General features: G+C 37.9%; 1 protein-coding gene across 4 annotated transcripts in view; it reads right to left on the minus strand.

The window, feature by feature from the left end:
- Cttnbp2 (cortactin binding protein 2) overlaps positions 1–23,135 on the minus strand; it is a 157,015-nt gene that overhangs the window by 81,376 nt on the left and 52,504 nt on the right. For all 4 annotated transcript variants that reach the window (XM_031381247.1, XM_031381245.1, XM_031381243.1 and 1 more), the window contains exon 3: positions 5,786–6,007. Coding sequence is in view for 3 of the 4 variants with exons in the window: in XM_031381245.1 (XP_031237105.1) it covers positions 5,786–6,007 (222 nt within the window). In the remaining variant the exon portion in view is untranslated. The remainder of the gene's footprint in view (positions 1–5,785; positions 6,008–23,135) is intronic.

A 23,135-nucleotide genomic window follows, 5' to 3' on the forward strand; every position in this document is an offset into this window, starting at 1 on the left:
AGAGCACTGACTGCTCTTCTGAAGGTCCTGAGTTCAAACCCCAGCAACCACATGGTGGTTCACAACCATCCGTAATGAGATCTGATGCTCTCTTCTGGTCTGGTGTGTCTGAAGACAGCTACAGTGTACTTACATATAATAAATAAATAAATAAATAAATAAATAAATAAATAAATATTTTAAGAAAAATCAAATTTGAGAAACCTTTAAATGAACAGACATACAACTAATCTGTGATATTTACACCCAAAACTCCACTACTATAAAAGTACTCTCAAATATTTCGTAATTGTTCTTCCATCAATCCTCTAGGCAGCAGGACAGCATCTCAAGAGGCCTTGAGCCCACCGAGTCCACCCTTCCCTAATGTTTTCAGCTTCCTTTACCACTATACCACGTATGCATGTATGTATGTATGTAGATGTATATATAGAATAGAATATATTGTAAATTCTGTTCATTTAGAGAACCCTGACACACACACACACACACACACACACACACACACACACACACACACACACTCTCAGGAAAATTCTGACTAATACACAGACTGAAGGTCAAATGACATAGGACATAGCATATACTAACTAAATGCCATCTTGGGATAGCATAGCTCGGAAGAGTCTTTAAGCTCCATCAGACAGTCTTGAAGCCTCACAGTCTCTTCTCATCCTCTCATGGATGCCTTGACACTGTCCTACATTAAGTTTTCATCTCATCAATTAAAATAGCCTAGTTTTAATATATTTCCAGTGGCAAATGTGTACTGGCTTAAATGTGAAGAATATATTAGTGAGGTCCCCATACTTCAGTGTAACCAGCAAACAAGTCACTTAACTGCCTGATACTCAAAGACTAGATACTTCTAATTAAATCTAAACTTCTGAACTTCATTTATTTCATTAGCAGATCTAATAAAAAAAAACAACTGTAAAAGATTCAGATATTGAGATAATGTACTAAATTAAAAAGCAAGCATCCGTCTGGTTCCTTCAGTCCCACTGTTGTGCAATGGTATCATCTTTTCAGGTGGGGGTTGAGGAGCTCTGCAGAATAGTATCACCAGGCTCTTTAACACACAGTGAGAAGGTGGGTCGTGCCTCCTAGAATAGCACCCAGACTGGAGCCATGAATAAAGAGGTTCCAATCTCCTGAGAGGCTCTGACAGTACCTGACTAATACAGATGTAGAGGCTCACAGCCATCCATTGAACTGAGTACAGGGTCCCCAGTGAAGGAGTTAGAGAAAGGACCAATGGAGCTGAGGGGTTTGCAGCCCCTTAGGACGAACAACAATATGAACTAACTAGTACCCTCAGAGCTCCCAGGGTCTCAACCACCAATCAAGGACTGTACATGGTGGGTCTGATTGTTCTGGCAGCACGTGTATGGTAGAGGATTGCAAATTTGATCATCAATAGGAGGAGAGGACCTCGGTCCTGTGAAGGTTCTGTGCCCCAGTGTAGGGGAATGCCAGGCCGAAGAAGTGGGAGAGGGTGAGGTGGTAGGCATGGGGAGGGGGGAGGCAACAGGGGTTTGTTTTTGTTGTTTTTGTTTGTTTCTTTTTTGGAGGGGAAACTGGGAAAGGAGAAATTTACATGTAAATAAAGAAAATATCTAATAAAAAAAAAAGGCTCCAAGCCTGTGCATGGGAAGGGGAAACTATAAGTGTGAGCTCAACAGCCATGTATAGTTACTTACCACTAGTTCAAAGCAGAGAAGAGAGGGACGGATGATTGTGGCCATTTATAAAGTGAGAAAGCAGACTATGTGTTTGCTTGCGGCAACACAAAGTCCTACAAATACAACAATGCCTTACTGCTTCTAAATCTTCTGACCCTTGTTGTATTCTATTGTTCATGATCTTATTACCCTTGTGTATCTGGTCAGTTCTGATAAACAACTATGTAACTATCTGTTTAAAGGTCTCTGTTTTCCTTTTTCTATCTCTTCCTTGTAATGAAGAGAGGCAAAGCAAGTCCTGGAACCCAGGGTTTTGCTGCTTTCATGGATAAGGCAAAAATAACTCATCTTAACTCAAACCCAGAGACCTGAGTTTCCTGGGTCCCCTTCACAGCTGCCTTACAATGGTCCTGGGGCATCAAAAGTCTATTTTAAAACGCCATAAGACATTATACAAAAAGACCCTGGAATGAGCTATAATTATCTTTCCTGTGCAAAGCATGGTATAAATACTTTTCCTAAAATGTTGTTATAGCTATCCCCCTTGTTAGTAATAAATAAACATCTAGAAAGCAATTTAAAAGACAGTATATGTGTGATAAGTTAGCCATTTCATAATGAAACAGCACTGAATACAAATGACAGAATAAAGTGTAATTATGCAAATCAGGAAGAAAGAGAATAGAAAAGAGTAAACAAAATAATTTGGTTTTGGGGTGGAGGAATTACTTGTTATTTCTTTGTCTAGCATTAGAAATCACTTCCTATAGAAAATTCTCTGCTTTATGATTCCACTCTGCAGAGTCTGAATATGTCCATCAATCACATTCTTGATCTTCCATGAGGCTGGGGATGGGGCGTGTGGTCTGAGTTGGGCCAATCACATGTACCTGTTGTAGTCATCAGGGCTTAGGAAGCACATATAGAAACTTAAACAATAAACACCCAGTGCCCTTCAGTATCACCAGGACAGGGGAGTAAACCCTGGTGTCCAGCTCATCAACAGGAGCCAGTCACTGCCAACCAGCTCTGCAGTGAACGTTTGTCCATGATGCTGCTGAGGAAGAGCTCCTCGAATAGCCTGATCATACTGAACCGTGATGTAAAACGACTAACAATTCTGTAAGCCAGTCAAGAAATGAAACTACCCTTTCTGCCTAAATCAAGGCATACCTTGGCTCTGTTATGCACAGTTCATGCGATGAAACTGACCTAATTGTGCACGCTGCCAGTTTCTCTTAGAAGAAACTGTTTCTAATATGGAACTAAAATTTTAACTGGTAAAAATATCACTTCTCTGAATTTCTCAAGATAGGATTTTTGGCCTATCTTTAAAAGGCTTTGCTCAAACTTCCTATTTCAGGGACAGAAACCATACTTTCGAAGTATAAATAAGATATTTGAAATTACATAATTTTTTTCTTCCCAAATGTCCAAATACATTAGAATGAACGATCTATTAAAAGATGATGAGCAAGATTTAAAAAAAAAAAAAAACCAAAACAGCAAAACAACAACAACAACAAAAAAAACAAAAACAAAAACAAAACCCAGACCTTCAAATTTCATTTCACCCTGTGTTCCTGGCATAGGACAAGGAATAGATTACCCCAGGCAAAATTCCCCATGCTGACTACTCATTAGCTTATTCAAAGTGGTTTAAACGGCTCAGCCTATTTGCCAAATTGACTCCTGCCCAAATTTCTCTGGCACACAAATTACTGAACAGTTAACCCTCCCATTAGTAGTCTCAGCAGGAGCCAGCACATCCGTGAGCACAGAGCTTTTTCTGGCCCTTGCAGGCCTAGCCACAGCAGCACATGGGCCAAATGTCTCAGAATTACCAAAGACATGTGTCAGTGTCCAATAACAAACACTTGAATCACAAAACCTGAGGGCTTTGTCTTCAAAGATTTCCACAGCATAGCAAGGAAGGAGCTGTAATGAGAATAAAGGACTTCTCAAACTATAATTTGTTGTACATGAAGAGGGCCAAAGGCATTTGGTTAAAATATTTACTCTCTACACTAAAGGTAACAGATAATTTTCTTGTTTAAAAAGAAAAGAAAATATAACTTTGGGGTTTCTGGTTTTATCAGCCAATATTTTCTTTATTACAGGGAAGAATACAAATCTTAAGTCATTTTCACACAAAGAAATCTACTGGAAGAAATTATTTTTTTAAGCACAAAAAAAGCAGCAATTGCCACCCAAATGCCCTTCACTGAGACTTCACAGCCAATGGATCCAACCATAAAAGAACTCCTGTATCCTGTTACACAGGGGAGGCAGGCCCACTGGCTTGTTTTATACGAGTCTCTCAGGGCCCATAGGACAGAAACAATTTCCTTTCAGTGCCAGCCAGGTTGGAAATGACCCAGTCATTCAGAAATAAACAGGATGTGTGTTGATTAAAAAAAAAAAAAAAGTCAGCTAGATAATAAAACCTTTGATCCAACTACCAATGGGCCCTTTATTTTCTCCTAAAAGTGAAATGCTAAAATCCAGACTATAAGTAAAATTCTGAGAATTACACACCATAACACACTTCACGTAATAAACGAAAACAAAATATTTTCTTAAGTTTTGATAATGCAGCATGAAATCCAGCAGAAATCATGTATGATGATCCAGCTCATTGGACACGTTAAGAACATAATTGAAATGTATCCTCTTCAAGAAATATAGATGAGTTTCAGTGACATCAGCTGCAGTACACTGGCTTGGCTTGTGTGGTTTGTGGGAAGGTTTGAAGTCCTCTAGAGACCTTGGCGGTTATCTGAAGGCCTGGCAGGAGGCTTGTGGAGGCCAGGGAAAAAGCAGTTGCTTCCCACCGAGGAGTACCCTGCTCCACTTTACTCCTTCTTACCAGGTGCTTTGGTTTTCTGCCATGGAACATACTGATAAAAAGATCTGTCTTTATTCCTCCTCTATAGCAGAACGCTGCCATTCATATGTTAATGAAAGATAGGACAGGCCGAGAGCAAGAACACCCAGCTTAAATGATGATATCATAAATATTTATAGAAAAGCCTGTTCACACTATTGTCTGACATGTGCTCAATGTGGGATGCAGAAAATTCTTTGAAACACTGCTTTATGCTTCAATGGTGGCAGGGGGAAAGTATACATTTTGATTCCAATTATATCAGAAAGCAACCAACTCTCTGGTCCACTACAACTTATAAAGGGAACAATGGTTTTGGCAGCTTATTAGGACAAAGTAGAGACTTCTATTTCTTTATGGCTGAACATGTGTGAGTGTGTGTGTGTGTGTGTGTGTGTGTGTGTGTGTGTGTGTGCGCGCGCGCGCGCGCGTGTGTGTGTGTGTGTGTGTGTGTGTGTGTGTGTGCGTGTGTGTGTTATATAAAATATTTGAAATATGTACTCAAGTATAAGAAGGAGTATGCTACTGGAGCAGGGAGGAGAAGCACCTAGTTGAAATGGAGAGACATTCCTGCTCAGGTTCTGCAGCCATCAAAGCCCAGAGGTGAGTTTGCCATCAGCCTAGGCTTTAGGAGGACGTTCAGTGACAATCCTGCAAACCCTCATTCTAGTGTCTTCAGCTACTTTCATTGTTTTAAAGAAATAACAGGGATAATAATAAAAGCTTCTATTTGTAACACCCTCTTTAATTCTGATTTTGCTTTAGAGAGCAGAGTCTCACATATTATTCAGGACTATCTCTTCTTTCCATCGTCCTGCCTCCGCTTCCTAAGTACTAGGATGGCAGGCATAACACCAAGTCTGCTTACAAAGAAGTATTTTAAATAGATAAAATGCGTGGGAGATGCTGTATACGACTGGAGAGTCCTGGCTGAACTCGAGAGTGAAGGTGCTGTCTAGTGAAGTGCATTTTACTGCACTAGAGAAATGAACCCCACTCCCACCAAACCTATATTTTAAAGAAAGGATTAACCATTCCATGAAAATACTCCTTTGCCATACTTTTATGATTTCATTATTTCCAGATACATCGTGTACTCATAAGGACTTACCCTAATCATTCCTAAAAGTGTGAAGTTCAATAATCAGCTGCCACATGAGATAGCTTTTCTGGTCCTTACTATTACAGGAAAAACAGACGACTGTCTCAGTACCTTTTTTTGCCTGCTCTCAGCGGCTGCCAGCTGTGCGGACATCCTTTCCTGCATTTTTCTGCAGTGGGCCATGACAGCTTCCAGAATGGAGAGTGGATTGGTACAGACTGGCTTCTCTTTGTCACCAGCACCTGCTTCATAGTCCCTCTGGAGTGCTAGGAAGGGGTCATTTAGATTAAATCTCCCATACCGTTCCTGGATGAACACCTCCTTCCTGCGAGCCTACAACAAAATTGGAGAAATGAGTTGAAGAAATAAATGAAAGTAACAGGAAGATATTTACCCCCAGGTGTTTTGAGATGTCTTTTCCAAGTGATACTCAAAGCTGCTGTAATGGTGGACAGTGTTGTCAAAGCTCAGTAGGGGCTCCAGTCCTGACAAGCCTGGCAAGCCATTGGGCCTGTTTTTGAAGTTTCCTCTTGCTGTAATTTAGATTTTGAGTATCCCCAAAGACCCACATGTAGAAAGCTTGGACCCCAGCCAAGCTCTTGGGAAGTGACAGACTCTTCAGAAGGCGGGAGGAAATCAGACTACTGGGAATGGGCACTTGAGTGGCATCTGGATAAGATAGAGTCGTCATCCCCCATTCACTTCACTGGCTGACCTTGAAGGCAAACAAGTCTCCAGTATGACAGATTTCTGCCTTGACTTACCACACCACCATACCGGGGACTTAGGTGGCTGAAACGGATTCACAGTGATGCCTCTCTTGCTTTTAAGATGACAATCTCAGGTATTTTGTCATGGCTATTGAAAGGTAGCACACTTCCCAGGAGAATGTTTTTAGAGGTAAGGAGATTGATCCATGGTAACAGTGCTTGTTGTACAAGCAAGGAGGACCCGGTTCAAGCCTTAGCACCGTTTTTATGAGCCGGTGCTATGTTTTATGCAGCATACATAACCTTACCACTGAGAGCTGGATCCCTGGGACTTCTTTTCAGACTCACAGAGCAAGCCCTAAATTTAGACAGAGTCTATGTGTCAAGGGAACAATAGAACAGGGTATCCAAATTCTCCTCCAGCCTGCACATGTACACACAGGCACATATGCACACACATGTGCACATGTAGAGAGAAAGGGGAATAAGGAAAGATGGAGAGAGAGGTGAAGGGAGAAAGATACACAGTGAGAGAATGAGCTTGATTGTTCTTTACACGAAAGTGATATAAAGAAAGCTTTAGGAATAAAAATGATTCAAATAAAATATTCTCATAATACTTTCTTCCTTCATGGACCTGAATTATAAGTGTTGTCTTTCCCAGTTTCTCCATGAGGCTAGAGAGATGGCTGCAGAAGTCCCTTCTCTTCCAGAAGACTCAACTTTTATTCCCAGCACCCACAGGGCATCTCCCAACCATCTTGAACTTAAGTTTCTGGTAGGACATCAATGAGAGGAGAGGCCCTTGGTCCTCTGAAGGATCCATGCCCCAGTGTAGGGGAATACCAGGACCAGGAAGCAGGAGTAGATGGGTAGATGAGGGGGAGAGAGGGGAAGGGAGAGGGAGTTTTTGGAGGGGAAATGAGGAAAAGGGATAACACTTGAAATGTAAATAAAGAAAATACCTAAATATATAAAAAAGAAACAAACAAACAAAGTTTCTGGGGATCCAATGCCTTCTTCAGGCCTCCTTAGGCACCAGGCAAGCATGTGGTACACAGATATACATGCAGACAAAACACCCATACTAGATAGATAAATGATAGATAAATGATTAGATAGATAAATGATAGATAGATGGATGGATGGATAGATAGATAGATAGATAGATAGATAGAAGGTAGGTAGATTAATGACAGATAAAACAAATACATAAATAAAATGCTTAGAATTTTTTAAATAAAGCTAAATTCATGGTCTTTGCCAACTATACACATGTATTAAATTACATTGAATCTGACAAATTCCTATAATTAAAATACTTTTTTTAGGCAAAGTAAAATTAGAAACATTGATAATAAAAAATTTAGCAAAAAATGTTTTCTATCCTGACAGAATTTATATTTCAAATGGTAATCAAGCTAAGTTAAAGGCATAAATACGTTTGCTACATTTTTCTTAGTCTGAAAGGCATTAAGAATGTTTGAGGAAAAAAGAAATAATGTGTAAAATTCTTTACATAAGAAAATATATTCATACTTTGTAAAATTTGTCCAATTATAAGGGCCTAAAGAAAAATTAAGAAAATAAAACCATACACTTACTATTGAAGGACATTAACATTTAGTTCACAGAGTCCCCGGAAAGAATGCAACTTTATTTTATTCCAAATGTCAGCCCATCAGTGACAAAGTTAATTTCACACTTATGTAATGAATACCAAGTGCAAATTTTCTATAAATAGTCTATGAAGGTTTTTACACGAAATGGAGAATAACAGTAGCAATAGACCGAGGACTACCTACTTTCCCTGATCCAGGTCATTCTGAAGTAGTTCCTAAGGGCATTTGCTGACACTAATAAAAACACCAAATTACAATAAATCAAGAGCAATTTTCTCAAATGTCAAATGTTTTCTCAAGAAATATTGCATACAGTTCCCTGCTTTAGCACAGCTACACAGAACTAAAATTTTCCATTTTTAGGTGACTTGCAGCAAGCCAAAACCATAGAAACACAAGTGCTGTGACATGGTTTTTTTTCCCCCATTACCAAATTAGATTAGAAAGTTAAAAAAAAAAAAAAGCATAAAAAGTTCAGTTTCTTCAAACTGCTTTTCAGTGGCTTTCAGAAAATAATTTTAAATTTAAAAAATACCAAGGTTTTGGAGTTAAAAGCATTTCATGCTCCTAGGTTCTTGAAAGAGAATGTTATCATCAATCACAGAGATTAGGCATCACTTCAGAGATGCAAGTTCAAAATCAAAGCCACCTTGTACTTCACTTTCCCCATTACTACGCATGTGATGCCAACACCCCTGGAGAAACATGGAACTCCTGTAGTTGTTTTTACATCATTCAGCCAGCCAAAGCCACCATGTGAGAAGGAGGTACTATGACAGTCTCTTTGTTTTTATCCAAGCACTCTCCTCTCCTTTTTGCTCACTCTGAGCTAAGAACACTCGACATGATTATTCAAGGTTATCTATGGGAGATGAGGGGGTTATGGGTACCCTATTTCCTTACCTATGAGCACAGAAAATATGTCTAGCATTCTTCACAAAGTACTTGTTGATTTTAAAGAATGACTTCCTTCCTCATTGTTGGGGCCCTTCCCCTCAGATGCCTCAATAAATGCCATAATTTAAGACACACTATCTAATATCCAAGGCCCATTACAAAATGGAATATTTATTCCAAGACCATACAAAATTTCAAAGGGGTCATAATATATTCAACTAAGTACGGGGCTCCCTAAGTGTGGGGTCTGCATGCGAAGGAGGCATTTCTCTCTGTGTTCTTTATCGTGCAGCATTTGAGATGCAGGTTCTGTTGACTGAGGCCTATGTCTCCACACTGACAAAGCAAAGGGAACCAGATTCATTCCCATGTTGTCCTGCCCATTGTCCAACCTGATCTCTGAGGAATACTCACACATTTGTATCCAAATAAAAAGTCATAGTTTCTGTAAGATGACCGTCATTAACTCCCTCCACTCTTCCACAAAATGGCTGCTGGTTCCACTCTCCATCAACCTGGCGCACCAGGTCTATAGCATCTGCAGTGAGTCAGTAAGTTCAAGTATTTTGTGTGTAATTGGAGATTGAACACAGGGCCTTGCACATACTGAGCAAGAATTCTACTACCATGAACTATCTCCCCATCTCGAATATATTAAAAGTTCTCACTAAATTGTTCAGGCTGGCTTTGAACTTGCAATCCTTCTCAGTCTCCCAAGTACCAGGAATTGCAACCCTGCTCTATCATGCCCCGTCTAATTGTTTTCTTGAAGTTCTGCTTGCTCTCACTCTCTCACTCTCTCTCTCTCTGTGTCTGTCTGTCTCTCTCTTTCTCCCACCCTCTCTCTCCCTTCCTCCCTCGTCCTCTCCCTCCTCCATCTCTCACGACGAATTCCAGTTTCTTTCAGTGGTCTCCGTGTATTGCAATGAGAAGCTCCCTTGATGAGCGGTGAGAAGAGCATCTTATACCAAGGGAAAAGCAACTAAATGAGGCAAGGCCGCAATGTTCTGAAGACAAATGATTCTTTGATAAAAATCTTACTTTGGGGGTCGACATGTCACAGTTCCTGCCTAACATGAGTGAGACCCTAGGTTCAAGTTTCATGACCAAAACCAAACAAAAAGAAATCCTTCCTTTTTACTCTCTAGCAACCACACTGATATTCTTAAAGTGAGTAACATTTAGAAATTAAAACTAGATTTCAAACACTTCTTCTGAAAACATGCACTCATCCTTCACTTTAGTAGTTACTGTTTATGGATTCCTTGCTCAAGTTACACACAGTTATAATAGTTCTATTGGCTTATTTTGGGAGAGGCATGTGTGTTGCATCTGGGGACTGTAGAAGACAAGTTGGAGAAATCTGGCCTCCCTCTCTCTCTACCTCTTCCTTCCCTCCTTTCTTCCTTCCTTCCTTCCTTCCTTCCTTCCTTCCTTCCTTCCTTCCACCCTTCCTTCCTTCCTTCCTTCCTTCCTTCTTCCACTTCTTTCCACCACATTGACCTCAAGGGAAGAGAACCCATGACTTCAGGCTTACTTGGCAAGCATCTTCATCCACTCAGGCATCTTGCTAGCCCCCAAATTATATCTTAACAATCCATTTTTGATTACTGGACATCAACTAACCCCAAAGACTTATTTTATGTTGTCAACATTTGTCATAATAGTATCAAGTAACTTCTGAACATATAATCTATCCTTCAATCTGAAGTGACCTTTTGAGTATTGAGTTAAAATTAATTTTTGAATCACTTGAGATATATTTATTCAGAATACATTTCTAGTTTTGCTCAATAGCTTTTATAGTTTGAGAATATTTAACCCAATTTTGTTATGTTTTTGTTCTATTTAGTTTTGCTTTTAAATTCCTGGCCTTATCTACTACAGTAAGATATAGAACCTACTAAGATGTCTCTGAAATAAATGATAAATATAAAGAAGATGTGATATATACATACAAAAGATATTCTGCCAAAAATAAAAAAAATGAAAATTTGACATTTGTGGCAACATAGCTGGAACCGGAAGGCATTGCATTATGTGAAATGAGCTAAGTATAGATAAAAATGCTCCATATTCTCACTTATATATTAACATAGAAATGGGATAGAATAGTGTTCACTGAATATTAGGAAACATGAAGGAGTGGGATATAGAGAAAGACTAAAAACAACGAGTAACAAAATAGCAAGAGGTAGGCAGAACATCCCTCATGTTCTTTAGTCATCTGATGGCTGCAGACCATTTGTAGGAATTGTGCATTATCAAATATCTAGTAGGCAGAAGCTTGAAGTTTCTCCTGCTACAAAGAAATAATAAATATTAAAGAATTGAAAGCAAACAACTATCCATATTTAAATATTACACCTTATGGATAGACATCAAATCAATAAAAAAGGCTCCCATGAAGGTGCATAATAATTTGCATCAAGTAAAAAATATAAAGATTTAGCAGCTTTAATGACCTAATTGTAGTGTGTTGGAATTATTAAAAAAAAAAAATCTTCCTCCTGAAAATGGTTGCCTAATTATATATAACTAAAATCATAAAGATAGAAATGCCAATAATTTTTCTTTGTAAATATGGATAGGCTCTAACCCTTACAATGAAGTGCCAGATGCACACCTTAGGTTTTCTTTACGAATAGAAACAGCAACTATGTGTGTTGCTAAATATCTATGTACCTATGTTCCCGACATCTACTGATTTTAAAATTAGAGAAATCAAGAAAGGCTGTTTGTTTTATAAGATATCCTGCTGTTAGACAACAAACCTTATCATATTTTTAATGTTCCTAAAACTATAGCTATATCAAGTTTCTATGAATCAACATCATAGAACATGTGTTCTCTAAACCAACCCTTTCTGGTTATTTTCAGTTTCCAGGTAATTACTTCATTCTATGAACATATAAAGATGTCTTTGTATGTTACACATACTCAAAGTTTCATATATCCCTACCTTATTGTTATAAGCAGTTATGGAGGTAGGTAATTCTATGTTTAAAAGGCACTTTTGAATGCAGGCTGATTAAGAATGCAGTTGTTCATCTTTATCCAAGAGTTGAAAGTCACAGATTAAATAAGAGCTTGACCTGAAGAAAATATTCTGCAACAGCTGCTATAGTTGATCTTAACCAAAAGGATGAGGAGGGATATGATGTCAACTCTTACTGCACACCCCCACTGACATATAGCAGATTATCCACTCTACAACTGATTTTTAAAACATCTTTATACATTTTATACTAGAATACTAGAATGTCATGTCAGAATTTTGGTGCTATGACAAAATAACATGACATAAACAAGTTAATGGAGGAAAGGTTTATTTGGGCTTATAGTTTCACCCTGGTTACTTGCTCTGCTCATTCTGCACTTGTGGTGGAGCATATAATACAGGCTATTCATCTTTGGCGGACAGAAGAGAAGGAAGGAAGGATGACCCAGGAAAAGATAAATCCCTAAAAGACTTGCTCTGGTAACCTACTTTCTCCTGTGAAGCTTCAGAAACTTCTAAATAGTAAAACTGGGGGACCCAACACTTTGATATACAAGATATTTCCAAACCATAACAAATATGTGTACTATATGTTGTAATGTCCTTATATCCTATTCAAAAGTAGATGAGTTTTTTCCAAGTGGAGTTAGAACACGGCTGATCCACTTAGATATATAGGAAAGTTTAGAAACTTGGAAAGTTTCGGACCTTACTACTAGATGGTTAGGCACTGGTGGCTATTTAAATGCCTAACAAGCTAGGCAGGAAAGTTGGTGTATATTTCACATGCTATTAGCCAATGTGAAATGGTAAACTTCTGGTGAACTACTATTGACAGAAGGTGTTCACATCTATAAAGAAGAAGGAGGAGGAGGAAGAAGAGGAGGAGGAAGAGAAGAAGGGAAAGAAGGAAAAGGAGGAGGAAAAAGAGGGGGAAGAAGAGGAGGAAAAGGAGGAGGAAATGGTGGTGATGTGGTTTATTTTTCTATGTCACACACATAATTCAACTGTTTTGGCCAGCACAACATGAGTCTGTAATCTCTGGTTTCTATAGAGAATATACTCACTGGATGCTTCATCTGGAGATGCCTTACTCCAGCATTTTTCCTTTGAGCTCTTCTCAAATGGATTCTTTTTATTGAACTGACACACTTAACCCAGCCCAAGGAAAACAACACATTTATAATGCATGCTTGTCAGATGGCTAAAAGTAGCACTTACCAGACTTAAGCAAACAGAATATGTAGCCAACAGCCTTCTGAGGAAAGAGCTCAGGAATCAGGGTCAAAGTCAAATCTTCAACATAGAATGAATTCAAATGTGGCAAGTGAGGACATGTTTACCCCTTGGCTAGAACAGAGTCAGGGGTCCCAGGAAGGATGCAACCATTTGATCTCATTTTGATCTGATGACAGATGAGAACAGTTTCAGGAGCACCATAGGGGGTTGAAGTACTTGTCACTTGGTTCACAGTCTATTGGGATGACGGATTTTTGTATTCCCTAACTGGATCCAACATAAGAGGTACTCTCTGGGTATAGCCTTTCCACAATAGAATCTTTGCAGTCACTCCATGATACAAACCTTCAACACTGCATATTCATGATCACCCTCATTCTGTAAGCTGCTTGGGACAGCTTCTTCTTTACCCAAAGGTATCTCCCCCTCATAGCTCTTGCTAACTGCTTCTACTTTTGCATTAACTTGAAATGACCAGAGGCTTTAGATTGAAGCAAGCATTTTGTAGCTGAATATATGCCCAAGCCACTTAAAATCTTTTCACCCAGATTTCAATAAACATGTGTATTCATCTTAACATTTTTATACACTGCTTATTTTCTAAGACATTGACCTGTGTAACAGAGTATTTTGATTGTCCTTCTTGTTTGAGACATAGCCTAAACTACTCTTGAACTCACTGGATAGCTGAGGATGACCTTGAACTTCTCCTGCCTCCAATTCCCAAGTACTGGGATCACAGGTATATACGGTGGGGTTTACAATGCTAGAGCCCTACAAACCCAGGGCTTCATGCATGGTAAGCAAGCACCCTACCAACTGAGCTACAGCCCAGCCCATATTTCCTTAGTTCTGATAATGGTAGAACAACAGCTGGGTACAATCACATGTTCTCAGACTTCTAGTATCTAATTAAGAAACTGGGCAAAAGGATTGATTGAGCCCAGGAGTTTGACCTAAGTCTTGGTAACATAGAAAGATCTCATTTCTTAAAAAAGAAAAAAAAATAGTTAATAAGGGTGTGTTGGCAATAAAGAATACTTAACAATACTGAATATATGTTTATATGTATGAGAAGAGCATTGATGAAAAGAAATGACTTGAAGGGGATTTGCATTGGGTCGAGGAAGCCTTTTTCTCAGGAGGAGCAGCTAATGTACAGGTTATTTCTTAGTTTATGCCGCTGAAGTACTTGAGCGTGAAATGCACTTCAAGAAAATGAGTCATTATAAAGATAGGGACTAATTAGTTACACGAATAGACTCTCAAAGGAGTTCTTAAGTAGAGAACATTCATTGATTTTTTTTTTATTGCTGTGATAAAACACCATGACCAAGATAACTCAAGGGAGGAAGAGTTTATTTTGAGCTCACAGTTGCAGAGGATAAGAGTCCATCACTATCATGATGAAGAAGCATGAGAGCAAGCCACCACGGGCATGGTGGCAGAAACAGCAGCTGAGAGCTCATAGGAAAAGAACGAACAGGAAGCAGAGCTAGCAGACTTGGAAACCTCAAAGCCCCACCCTAGAGACCTACCTCCTCCAGGAAGGCCACGCCCCCTAAGCCTTGACAAACAAGGCAACCAACTGGGAACCAAACATTCAAATACCTGAGAATATGAGCGACATCTCATTCACACTATGCTCATCAGAACATAACACTTTAGGAACTCATGTGCAGAAATCCACAGGCAAGAAGCAAAACCTCAACCATTGCTATGATTGTTAATCAACACTGTAAGTGTATTACACATGTCCTTAGCTTTTCATTGCTCAAAACAACTAGGTAAACTAATTTGAAGGAAAATAAGGAATAAAGTACTTTTTTTTTAATTGTATGTTGCTTCCAGGGTTTAGATCTAGAATGTTCCCTAGAGCTAGGTATGTTAATGGCTTAGTTCCCAGCTTGGTGCTACGGGGAAGTAATGAACACTTGAAAAAGAAGGGCTTTGTAGGAGATGTAATTAATATATCATGCCTTGGCATGACAACTGTGGGACCTAAGTCTCTCCATCTTTTTTCTCCTTCTCTGTCAAGAGGTGAACAGCTCACTATATAACACACTCCAATCATGAGGCACCGCTCTGTGCTACCCCACAGGTATTCTACAGGTCTAAAAGCAATGCATTCACTTGCCCACATATCACCTGGTACCTCCAAAACCATGAGCTAAAATAAAATGATCCTCTTAGAAATATTCAGTGTTTTAGTACAGTACTAGAAAGCTGACATACCTGTAATCCTCCTAGGAAAGAAACTAAAAGTTACTCTGTGGGTTCTATTTATATTGTTATGAAAAATACCATTGATCCATGTAAAAGCTTGGCTTGTATTAATTAATCCTCCCACAAAGACCTTCCTCTTAAAGTGTTTGTAACTTTACATCTGTAAACAACTTGAATCAATTCAACTTACTAAAAGTTGGAATTACATACATGCATATATAAATAAAATGATAATTAAAAATACTAAGAAAAAGATAAACCTTGTTGAAAACTTAATATTTACTGTTTCTTAATTTATTTCCCCCTGACAAATGGCCTAGCCTAAGTAATAGCCATTGTTTTAATTCAGATTTTACAGAAAGCAACAAAAGCCTAGAACAATTCATTAACTAGCCCTTCGCCACTCAACAAGAGCTGATATTTGACCTATGGCAGTTTTATTTAATACTGAAAAGTAATTCTAACAAGAATATTTTGGAAGACAAGAGAAAAGATATCAGAGATAAATGTTATATACAACTCTACTCAAACCACTTAAAAAAAAAAAACAAAAAAAAAAACCAAGGTTTAAAAGGCAGAATCAAGCCTGCGGAAGAAATTAGAGCTCTGTATGTACTACATATTCAGCCATCAGTCTGACCACATGCTGACGGATTTAATATGATTGAGCCAGCTTCCTTCAAGACTTTTATAGAACATATCATTTTCTTCATAAGTTTAAAATGTAAAGATATTTTATCATTTGTACATGATACCTAACAAAATGGATTATGGTTAATACAATAAAGAAGTTAAGAGCCAAGGCTATTCCAAAGATATACAGAGTTGCACAAAACTGGCATCAAATCCCTGTCTCTGTCTGTGCATCAGACATGCATAAGGAATGTAACACGGGGACTTAGAACTCAGAGAGGTTCTGTCTGTGCATCAGACACGCATAAGGAATGTAACACGGGGACTTAGAACTCAGAGAGGTTCTGTCTGTGCATCAGACATGCATAAGGAATGTAACACGGGGACTTAGAACTCAGAGAGGTTCTGTCTGTGCATCAGACACGCATAAGGAATATAACACGGGGACTTAGAACTCAGAGAGGTTCTGTCTGTGCATCAGACACGCATAAGGAATGTAACACTGGGACTTAGAACTCAGAGAGGTTCTTGGCTTCTAAACTGTTTCTTTTTTCAAACTCTGAGCTATTCTGATTCAAAATTGAGTTGGGGAAACAGGGATTTTTTTTTCTTTCCAAACAACCGACATCAAGATTGAATTTGTGTAGCCCTAAATCTGTCTTAGTGGCAAGGAGTTCAAGCACATCAAACTCAAACAAACAAACAAGCAAACAAACATGATGAGCTCTTGAGAGAAGGGGGGAAATCTCAGTTGTAAGCACAAAGGAAAGAAAACCAGAAATTGTTACTTGAGAGAAATGGGAGCTACTTTCTGTCCTCTCCCTGGCACAGGCAGAGGAGGGCATGATGGGAGACAGTGGACCAGCAATGTGAACAGCCACACTCTATTTTCTACAAAAGGATAACCACTAACCTCCAATGACCAAAATGCTTTAGGAATTCACCAGGTAAGAATAGAAATTAAGTTCTAGAGTTATGAGTAAATGGTTAAATCACCTGAACGGTTCATTCCCATGATTCCATGTCCAGACGATGCTTTCATGCACGAATACACAAAGGACATATAGAATGAAGGGAGGGTTGTCCTGAATCACACTGCCTGCTGTGCAATGCTGCCTTAAGTTAGAGGTGAGGCAAGAGGCAGCTACTGCCTCTGAACTTCCTCTATTCCACCCCTCTGTCACTTGCTCATACACATCACTCTGTGTGAGTGGACCAAAATCATTAGCCTATAAATAGCATAATACAGATTATGAATCAGAAACCAATACTGACTTACATTTATTTTGTTTCTGAGGCTGATGACTGGAAAGCATGTTTCAATAGCCATGAGTTTTGTGTAGTCCATTTTAACAGAATTCATGAATTGGACTGTTTTAACAGCAACAATCTTCTCTTCTAAATTTTCTCAGTGCTTTACTTTTGCCTTTCCATCATCTGATACATACTTCCCAGGGCTCATCTCAGCCAGACACAGAAGGCCATACTCATCTGTAAAAGAAATGATCTCTCCTCTCTCTAAAGTTGGTCAAGAATGCCATACAAGTAACACACTCTTTTGCTTTCTTACCGAGGGTCAATATTACTAAATTAGCAGGCGAACTCAGGAATTGTCTCAACATCACACCAAGCAGCCACTCCACACTGCTCAGAACTGGGGTACAGGTGAGCAGATCTCTGCCATGAGTACCAAATCCTAATATTAACTATAGCTCTACACCCTTCATGCCTTTATGACTTGAACAAGAATGAGCAGGATGCTCTCCACATAGCAGTTACTTATAATGATGGTAGAAGAAATAATGTTTCTATTACTAGAATCAATCATTACCTAAATTAATGTAAATGAATATTTAATATTAAAGAACAAAAATTGAAATATAACAGGTAATACTAATCAATATTAACAAAATAAATCCTATCTATACTAGATAAACATTTAAAAGGTCACTGTTTAAAATATGTTCACTGAGCAACTTTGGGAAACATTAATAAAAACAAAATCATCCATAATTCATTCATCAAAACAGGGTGGCTGTTAAGCCTTGAATTTCTCAAGTTATTTTTTCCCTAAGGATATAATAGAAACCATTATTGAGGACTTTGGGTATTGTACTTTATTTCCCTTCATATTGTCTACCATTTAGGTTGTCTTTAGGCTACTTTAACAGACTGTGTGTAATATAACTACTAATTGATACCCATGGAAATGACACTACTGGAATAAAAAACAATCAAAATATTTTCAAGCCTTTTGAAATATATTTAAGATATTCTTTTAAAATGGATGAGTATAAGACCAAATTACAGAGATTGCTAGCTCATCAACTCACTACATATGTAAGATTGACTAAGTTTTCAAACTTCAGCCTGTCATAGCTATGATCATTTCATCTAGTTTGTTGTTGTTGTTGTTGGTGGTGGTAGTGATGGTAGCAATGGTGGTAGTGGTGATGGTGACAGTAATGGTGGTGGTAGTGATAGTTATGATGGGGGAAATTTGTTGTGTTTAAATTAGTATTCTTCTGTAACACATAATAGCCTCAAACTTGGGATCCTCCTTCCTTGATCTCCTGAGAGCTGGGACTAGCCTATATCACCATATCCAGCTCACCTAGTCTCTGGTTGTCTTTGGTGAAGTATACACTCTTCTCTTTCTAACAGGGGCTCCTAATGATTATTAAGCTCTAAGAACTCTATTTATTATGCACATAGGCCCTTTATCATGCATGTCATGAATATCTTCTTCAACTCTATAGATACATTGTTCACTTCCTTGGATATAACTTTTGATAATGTTTTTCAACCATGTTTATAGCAGAATTTTAATTCAGCAAAGTGACTGCTCTGGCAAGGGATCATATCTAAAGACCTTTGTCATATGTGTGAGCTGACTGGAAAGACACACCTTTAATCCTTCTTGCTGGAATATAAACATGCCCTTAGCACACACCTTTAATCCTAAACAACTAAAATAAAGTTAGTTTGTAGCAGAAAGTGGCAATGTTTGAAAGTGATGTCTAATTGAGGGGTGGACAAAGTGACCAATCAGAGAAATATGTGACAGAATGAGTAACAGACAGGATACACCCAGTTCACCCAGACAGGAAAGACAGCTGAAGAGCAGCAAGACAGAAAAAAGGATGGTGTGGTGAATGGTGGGTGGGACAGTTTTACCAGGACAGTTTTACAGAGACAGGTTGCAGATAGAACAAGCTAAACACAGGTGAAGACAGAATGAGAAGAAGCCAAAAGATTAGAACAGATTGCCAGAGTTAGAGGTCAGGCAAAGCAATTCAGTCAGAAGCTGAGGGGAGCTAGATTGAATCAGTCAGCTTAGAAAGGAGTTTGAGCCTGAGTTTGAGTTGAGTTGAACGAGTCAGCCAGAATTCCAAAGAACTAGACAGGGTGAGTTTATTCAGCAAGTTTCTGAAATGACAATCACATCGGTCAAATAAAAGTTACATTTACAATTGTTAAACATTTTTAAGCTTCATGGTTTCTTTGTGTCCTAAGAAACTTACTTTATTGAACATCTGAACATTTTCTTCTTAAAAGTTTTATAGGTTTAGGTCTTATATTCATCCATTTTAAAAGAATATTTTAAATTTTTAAAAATTAAAATGTAATAAAATTGCTTTCTCCCTTTCCTTTTTTTTCCACCAACCCTTCAATTCAGCCCCCTTGCTCTCTCTCAAATCCATGATGCCAGTTTCTTTGTTGTTTTACATGTATATATATATATATACATGTATATATATGCACATATATATATACATATATATGTGTATATATATACATATATATCTGTTGTTGTTTTATATGCTATATATATGTATATATATATATATATATATGTATATATATATATATATTCTGCTAGGTCCATATAAAGCTATTGGAATATATATGATTTAATACTCACCTATTTTGAAGTGACACATGCTTACAGTATTAGGGAGGTAGTTCAGTGGTAGAGCTTTTGCTTAGCAGCACTGTGGGTGCCACCTTAGCATCAGGACAAACCAATCAACAATAAGGAAGTCTTGATGTCTGATTTCTCCACATATAGATCCAGTTTCCAATAATTTGTTGAAAGGGGTATCCTTTGCTTAATGAATTTCTATGATGTTTTTGTTGAGAATACATGTATGGATCAATTTCTGGATTCTTTATAAGTTCTGCTGATGAATATGTATATTTACCTGATTTATAATAAATCTTGCAATCAGAATAAGTAAGTCTTCCCTTAATTTTTTTCAAAACTGCCTTACTCATTCCAGGACTATTTCTATTCTCTTTATTATATTCTAGTTAAATAGATAAATTTATATTTAAAAGCTTCCTACAATATTTGCTTAAGAGGTGTTTTTATTATTAGTTTTAGCAGCTTTGTCTCAGAAATATTTTGTTAGGTTAATTCCTACGTATTGTATGATTTTTATCTCTACTGTAAATAGGAATTTTCCCATTTCTATTTTCTTAACTAATTTAGAAAAATACAACTAAGTTTTTAAATATGTATTTCTAAGGTTTTACTAATTGTGAAATTTTTCAAGTATACACAAAAGTAGAGAATATAACCAATTTTAGGTTAATCCCATTCCTGTAATCCCAGCACTTTGGAAGTTGGGGCAGTCTAGACTATGTAGGGAGCATCTGTCTGTATAAATAAATAAAACTTTGTATTTTATAAATTTTATATATTGTCTTATTGATTTTGGCCAGTGTTTTGGATAATTCCTTTGGAGTTTTACATAAACAATGACATAATCTGAATGTGGCATGAGTCCTTATGTCTTACATTTTTCAGTAGTCCCATATTGAAATGACAGTGATTTCCAGAACAATATTTAACAGATCTGGTATAGACCAGCACCCTTGCCTTAGTCCCCACCTCATTAGCAAAACACCAAATTACACAGCTCAAGTGTCATGATGTCAGCTGTACAGCTGGCCTGAACTCTTCTGGTTAGTCTATAATGGCTTGAAGTCTTTCCATGCCCCAGTCAAGGAGAGCCACCACCACTTATGAAGATATAATCAATTTGCCCATGGACAAACATGAATGAACTCATAGCCTAACACTTAGAGAAGCATGCACAAATATAATACTGTGGTTGGAGAAAAATGAACAAGATATTTATTATGAGATAATTTTGAGGAAATTAGTGAGGCCAAGAGAAGACACTTGGGACAAACAGCAACACAGATCTATTTCTGCAGCCACACTTAATACAAGAAATCAGTTCAAATGTGGGCAAACAATGATTTCTGAAGCATCATGTTCAGACAAGGGAGCCATTGTGAACCTGCTGATGTCATTAGCTCTGCCTTAGTACTCTATGTGTTTCTCAGTTTTCACTGTACACTTAAAGAGAGGCATAGAAGTATTGATTGCAGCCCTAAAATAACAACCGAACACAAGCTGGCTCATTGTGAAGGTTCTAAATTATATTCTGGGTTTTCTACAGTTTCTAGATACTGAGTAAGCTGGGGCAATTTTCTCACAAATGATCCCATCATAAAGCTTACAAAACTCTATGTCATTTACTGAGAGCAAAATAGTTGTTCTTATAAAAGATGACTTAGTACATTCAGAAAACGGGTAGACAAGGAATAAAGTGAGGGCTAAATCTCTGACTGGCCTTTGATTTCAGAGTTAGTGTTTAAAAAACAAGGCTTCTGAAGGGTGTGAAATTGTTGAAAGAAATAATTGCCTCCTTTGGGGAACTGAATATCCATGGATCAAGCACTCAGGAATTTGGTAGATTTTGCTGGACCAAATTCTTTCCTAAAAATTTCCACACAGTTTCTCTGCATGTTCTTCACATTATGTCAGTCTATAGAAACATTTGGCTTTTTTTTTTAATTATGTTTTTAGCATCTAGGGCATTTTCACTAATTAACAAAAATTACAAACATCTTGCCTATATGAACAATTAATATGTATCCAAACCAACAAGCAAACAAAAAGTCTCAAGGGACTACAAAGCAACAACCTTGAAATATCTCTCACTATTTCAGGAATAACACAGATAATTCAGGAAATTCCTAATTATTTTGAAAAAGGAAATACGGAAATAATGTTGGTTGTAGGAATAACATCAGGTTAAGAATACCCACATGAAGAATATTCAAAAAGGGAAAAAGTTAAATAAGGCTAGCTTGTCTATTAGAGATAGTACAAGGATAATCTCTGTGGGAAGACCTTGTGACTACAAGTTTAAAATTTTGGAGCTCTGGAAAACAAGTTGTCCTTGTTAAACATACAATTCTCCAGGAAGGAAAGAAAATGTCAGAGACTATTTGTTATCACTGTGGTACCCAGATCCCGAGTACTGAAGGACCAGCCTGACCTACCCACTAGGAATTCATCAGTCCGAAGAACTGCTGAGCATCTGGAAAAAAAAAATAGACAGAAGGCACTGTTCATCGACACCATCTACCAGTTGAAGATGAGTCACCATATTAAAAACAAAAGAACAAGAATTTCAATGCTTTGGATACATTCTTTACTCAAACTCTGCCAGTAATTTTTTTTTACCACCATCCAATAATACCCACTCCTTTCGAGACTCCTCCTGTTACTTCCCAGAGTAAACCAGAACACTTCCCAGGCTGCCTGAACTGGAGCTTTACACAGATGGGCTAAGCAGAGGGCTCTGCAAGGAATTCGATGTTATGCTTGCCATGAATCCAATGTGTATCTTTCAGACAGTGGCAAACATGTGGATGTGAGTGAGCCACTCCACACCACCTTCAGGTCAGGGGCACAAGGACTTGGGCTAAGGGTGAGGTCTTGATGTAGTTCCAGGCATAGACAGATCTCAGCACAGTAGGCGTTCCTTGCAGGAACCGGGAGAAAACCATTTTGGTTTATCAAGTTTGTCTTCATGGTTTGTGATATATTAGCAGCTATGAAAAATGCTTTGTAAACCAAGGGCACTGCCTAAGCTGGGTACATAATTCATATTAATTTGAATAGGTCAGTCATCACAGGACTGTTGTGTTTACTCTTGTCAGTGAAAACTAGTCTATTTCTGGTAGGCTTTGTTTTTTTTGTTTTTTTGTTTTTGTTTTTGTTTTTTTTAACATTACCTCATCTATTTATCAAGCAATGACTTTATAAA

The sequence above is a fragment of the Mastomys coucha genome, unplaced genomic scaffold (assembly GCF_008632895.1).
Source record: "Mastomys coucha isolate ucsf_1 unplaced genomic scaffold, UCSF_Mcou_1 pScaffold20, whole genome shotgun sequence".
In the NCBI taxonomy this organism is placed as follows: domain Eukaryota; kingdom Metazoa; phylum Chordata; class Mammalia; order Rodentia; family Muridae; genus Mastomys; species Mastomys coucha.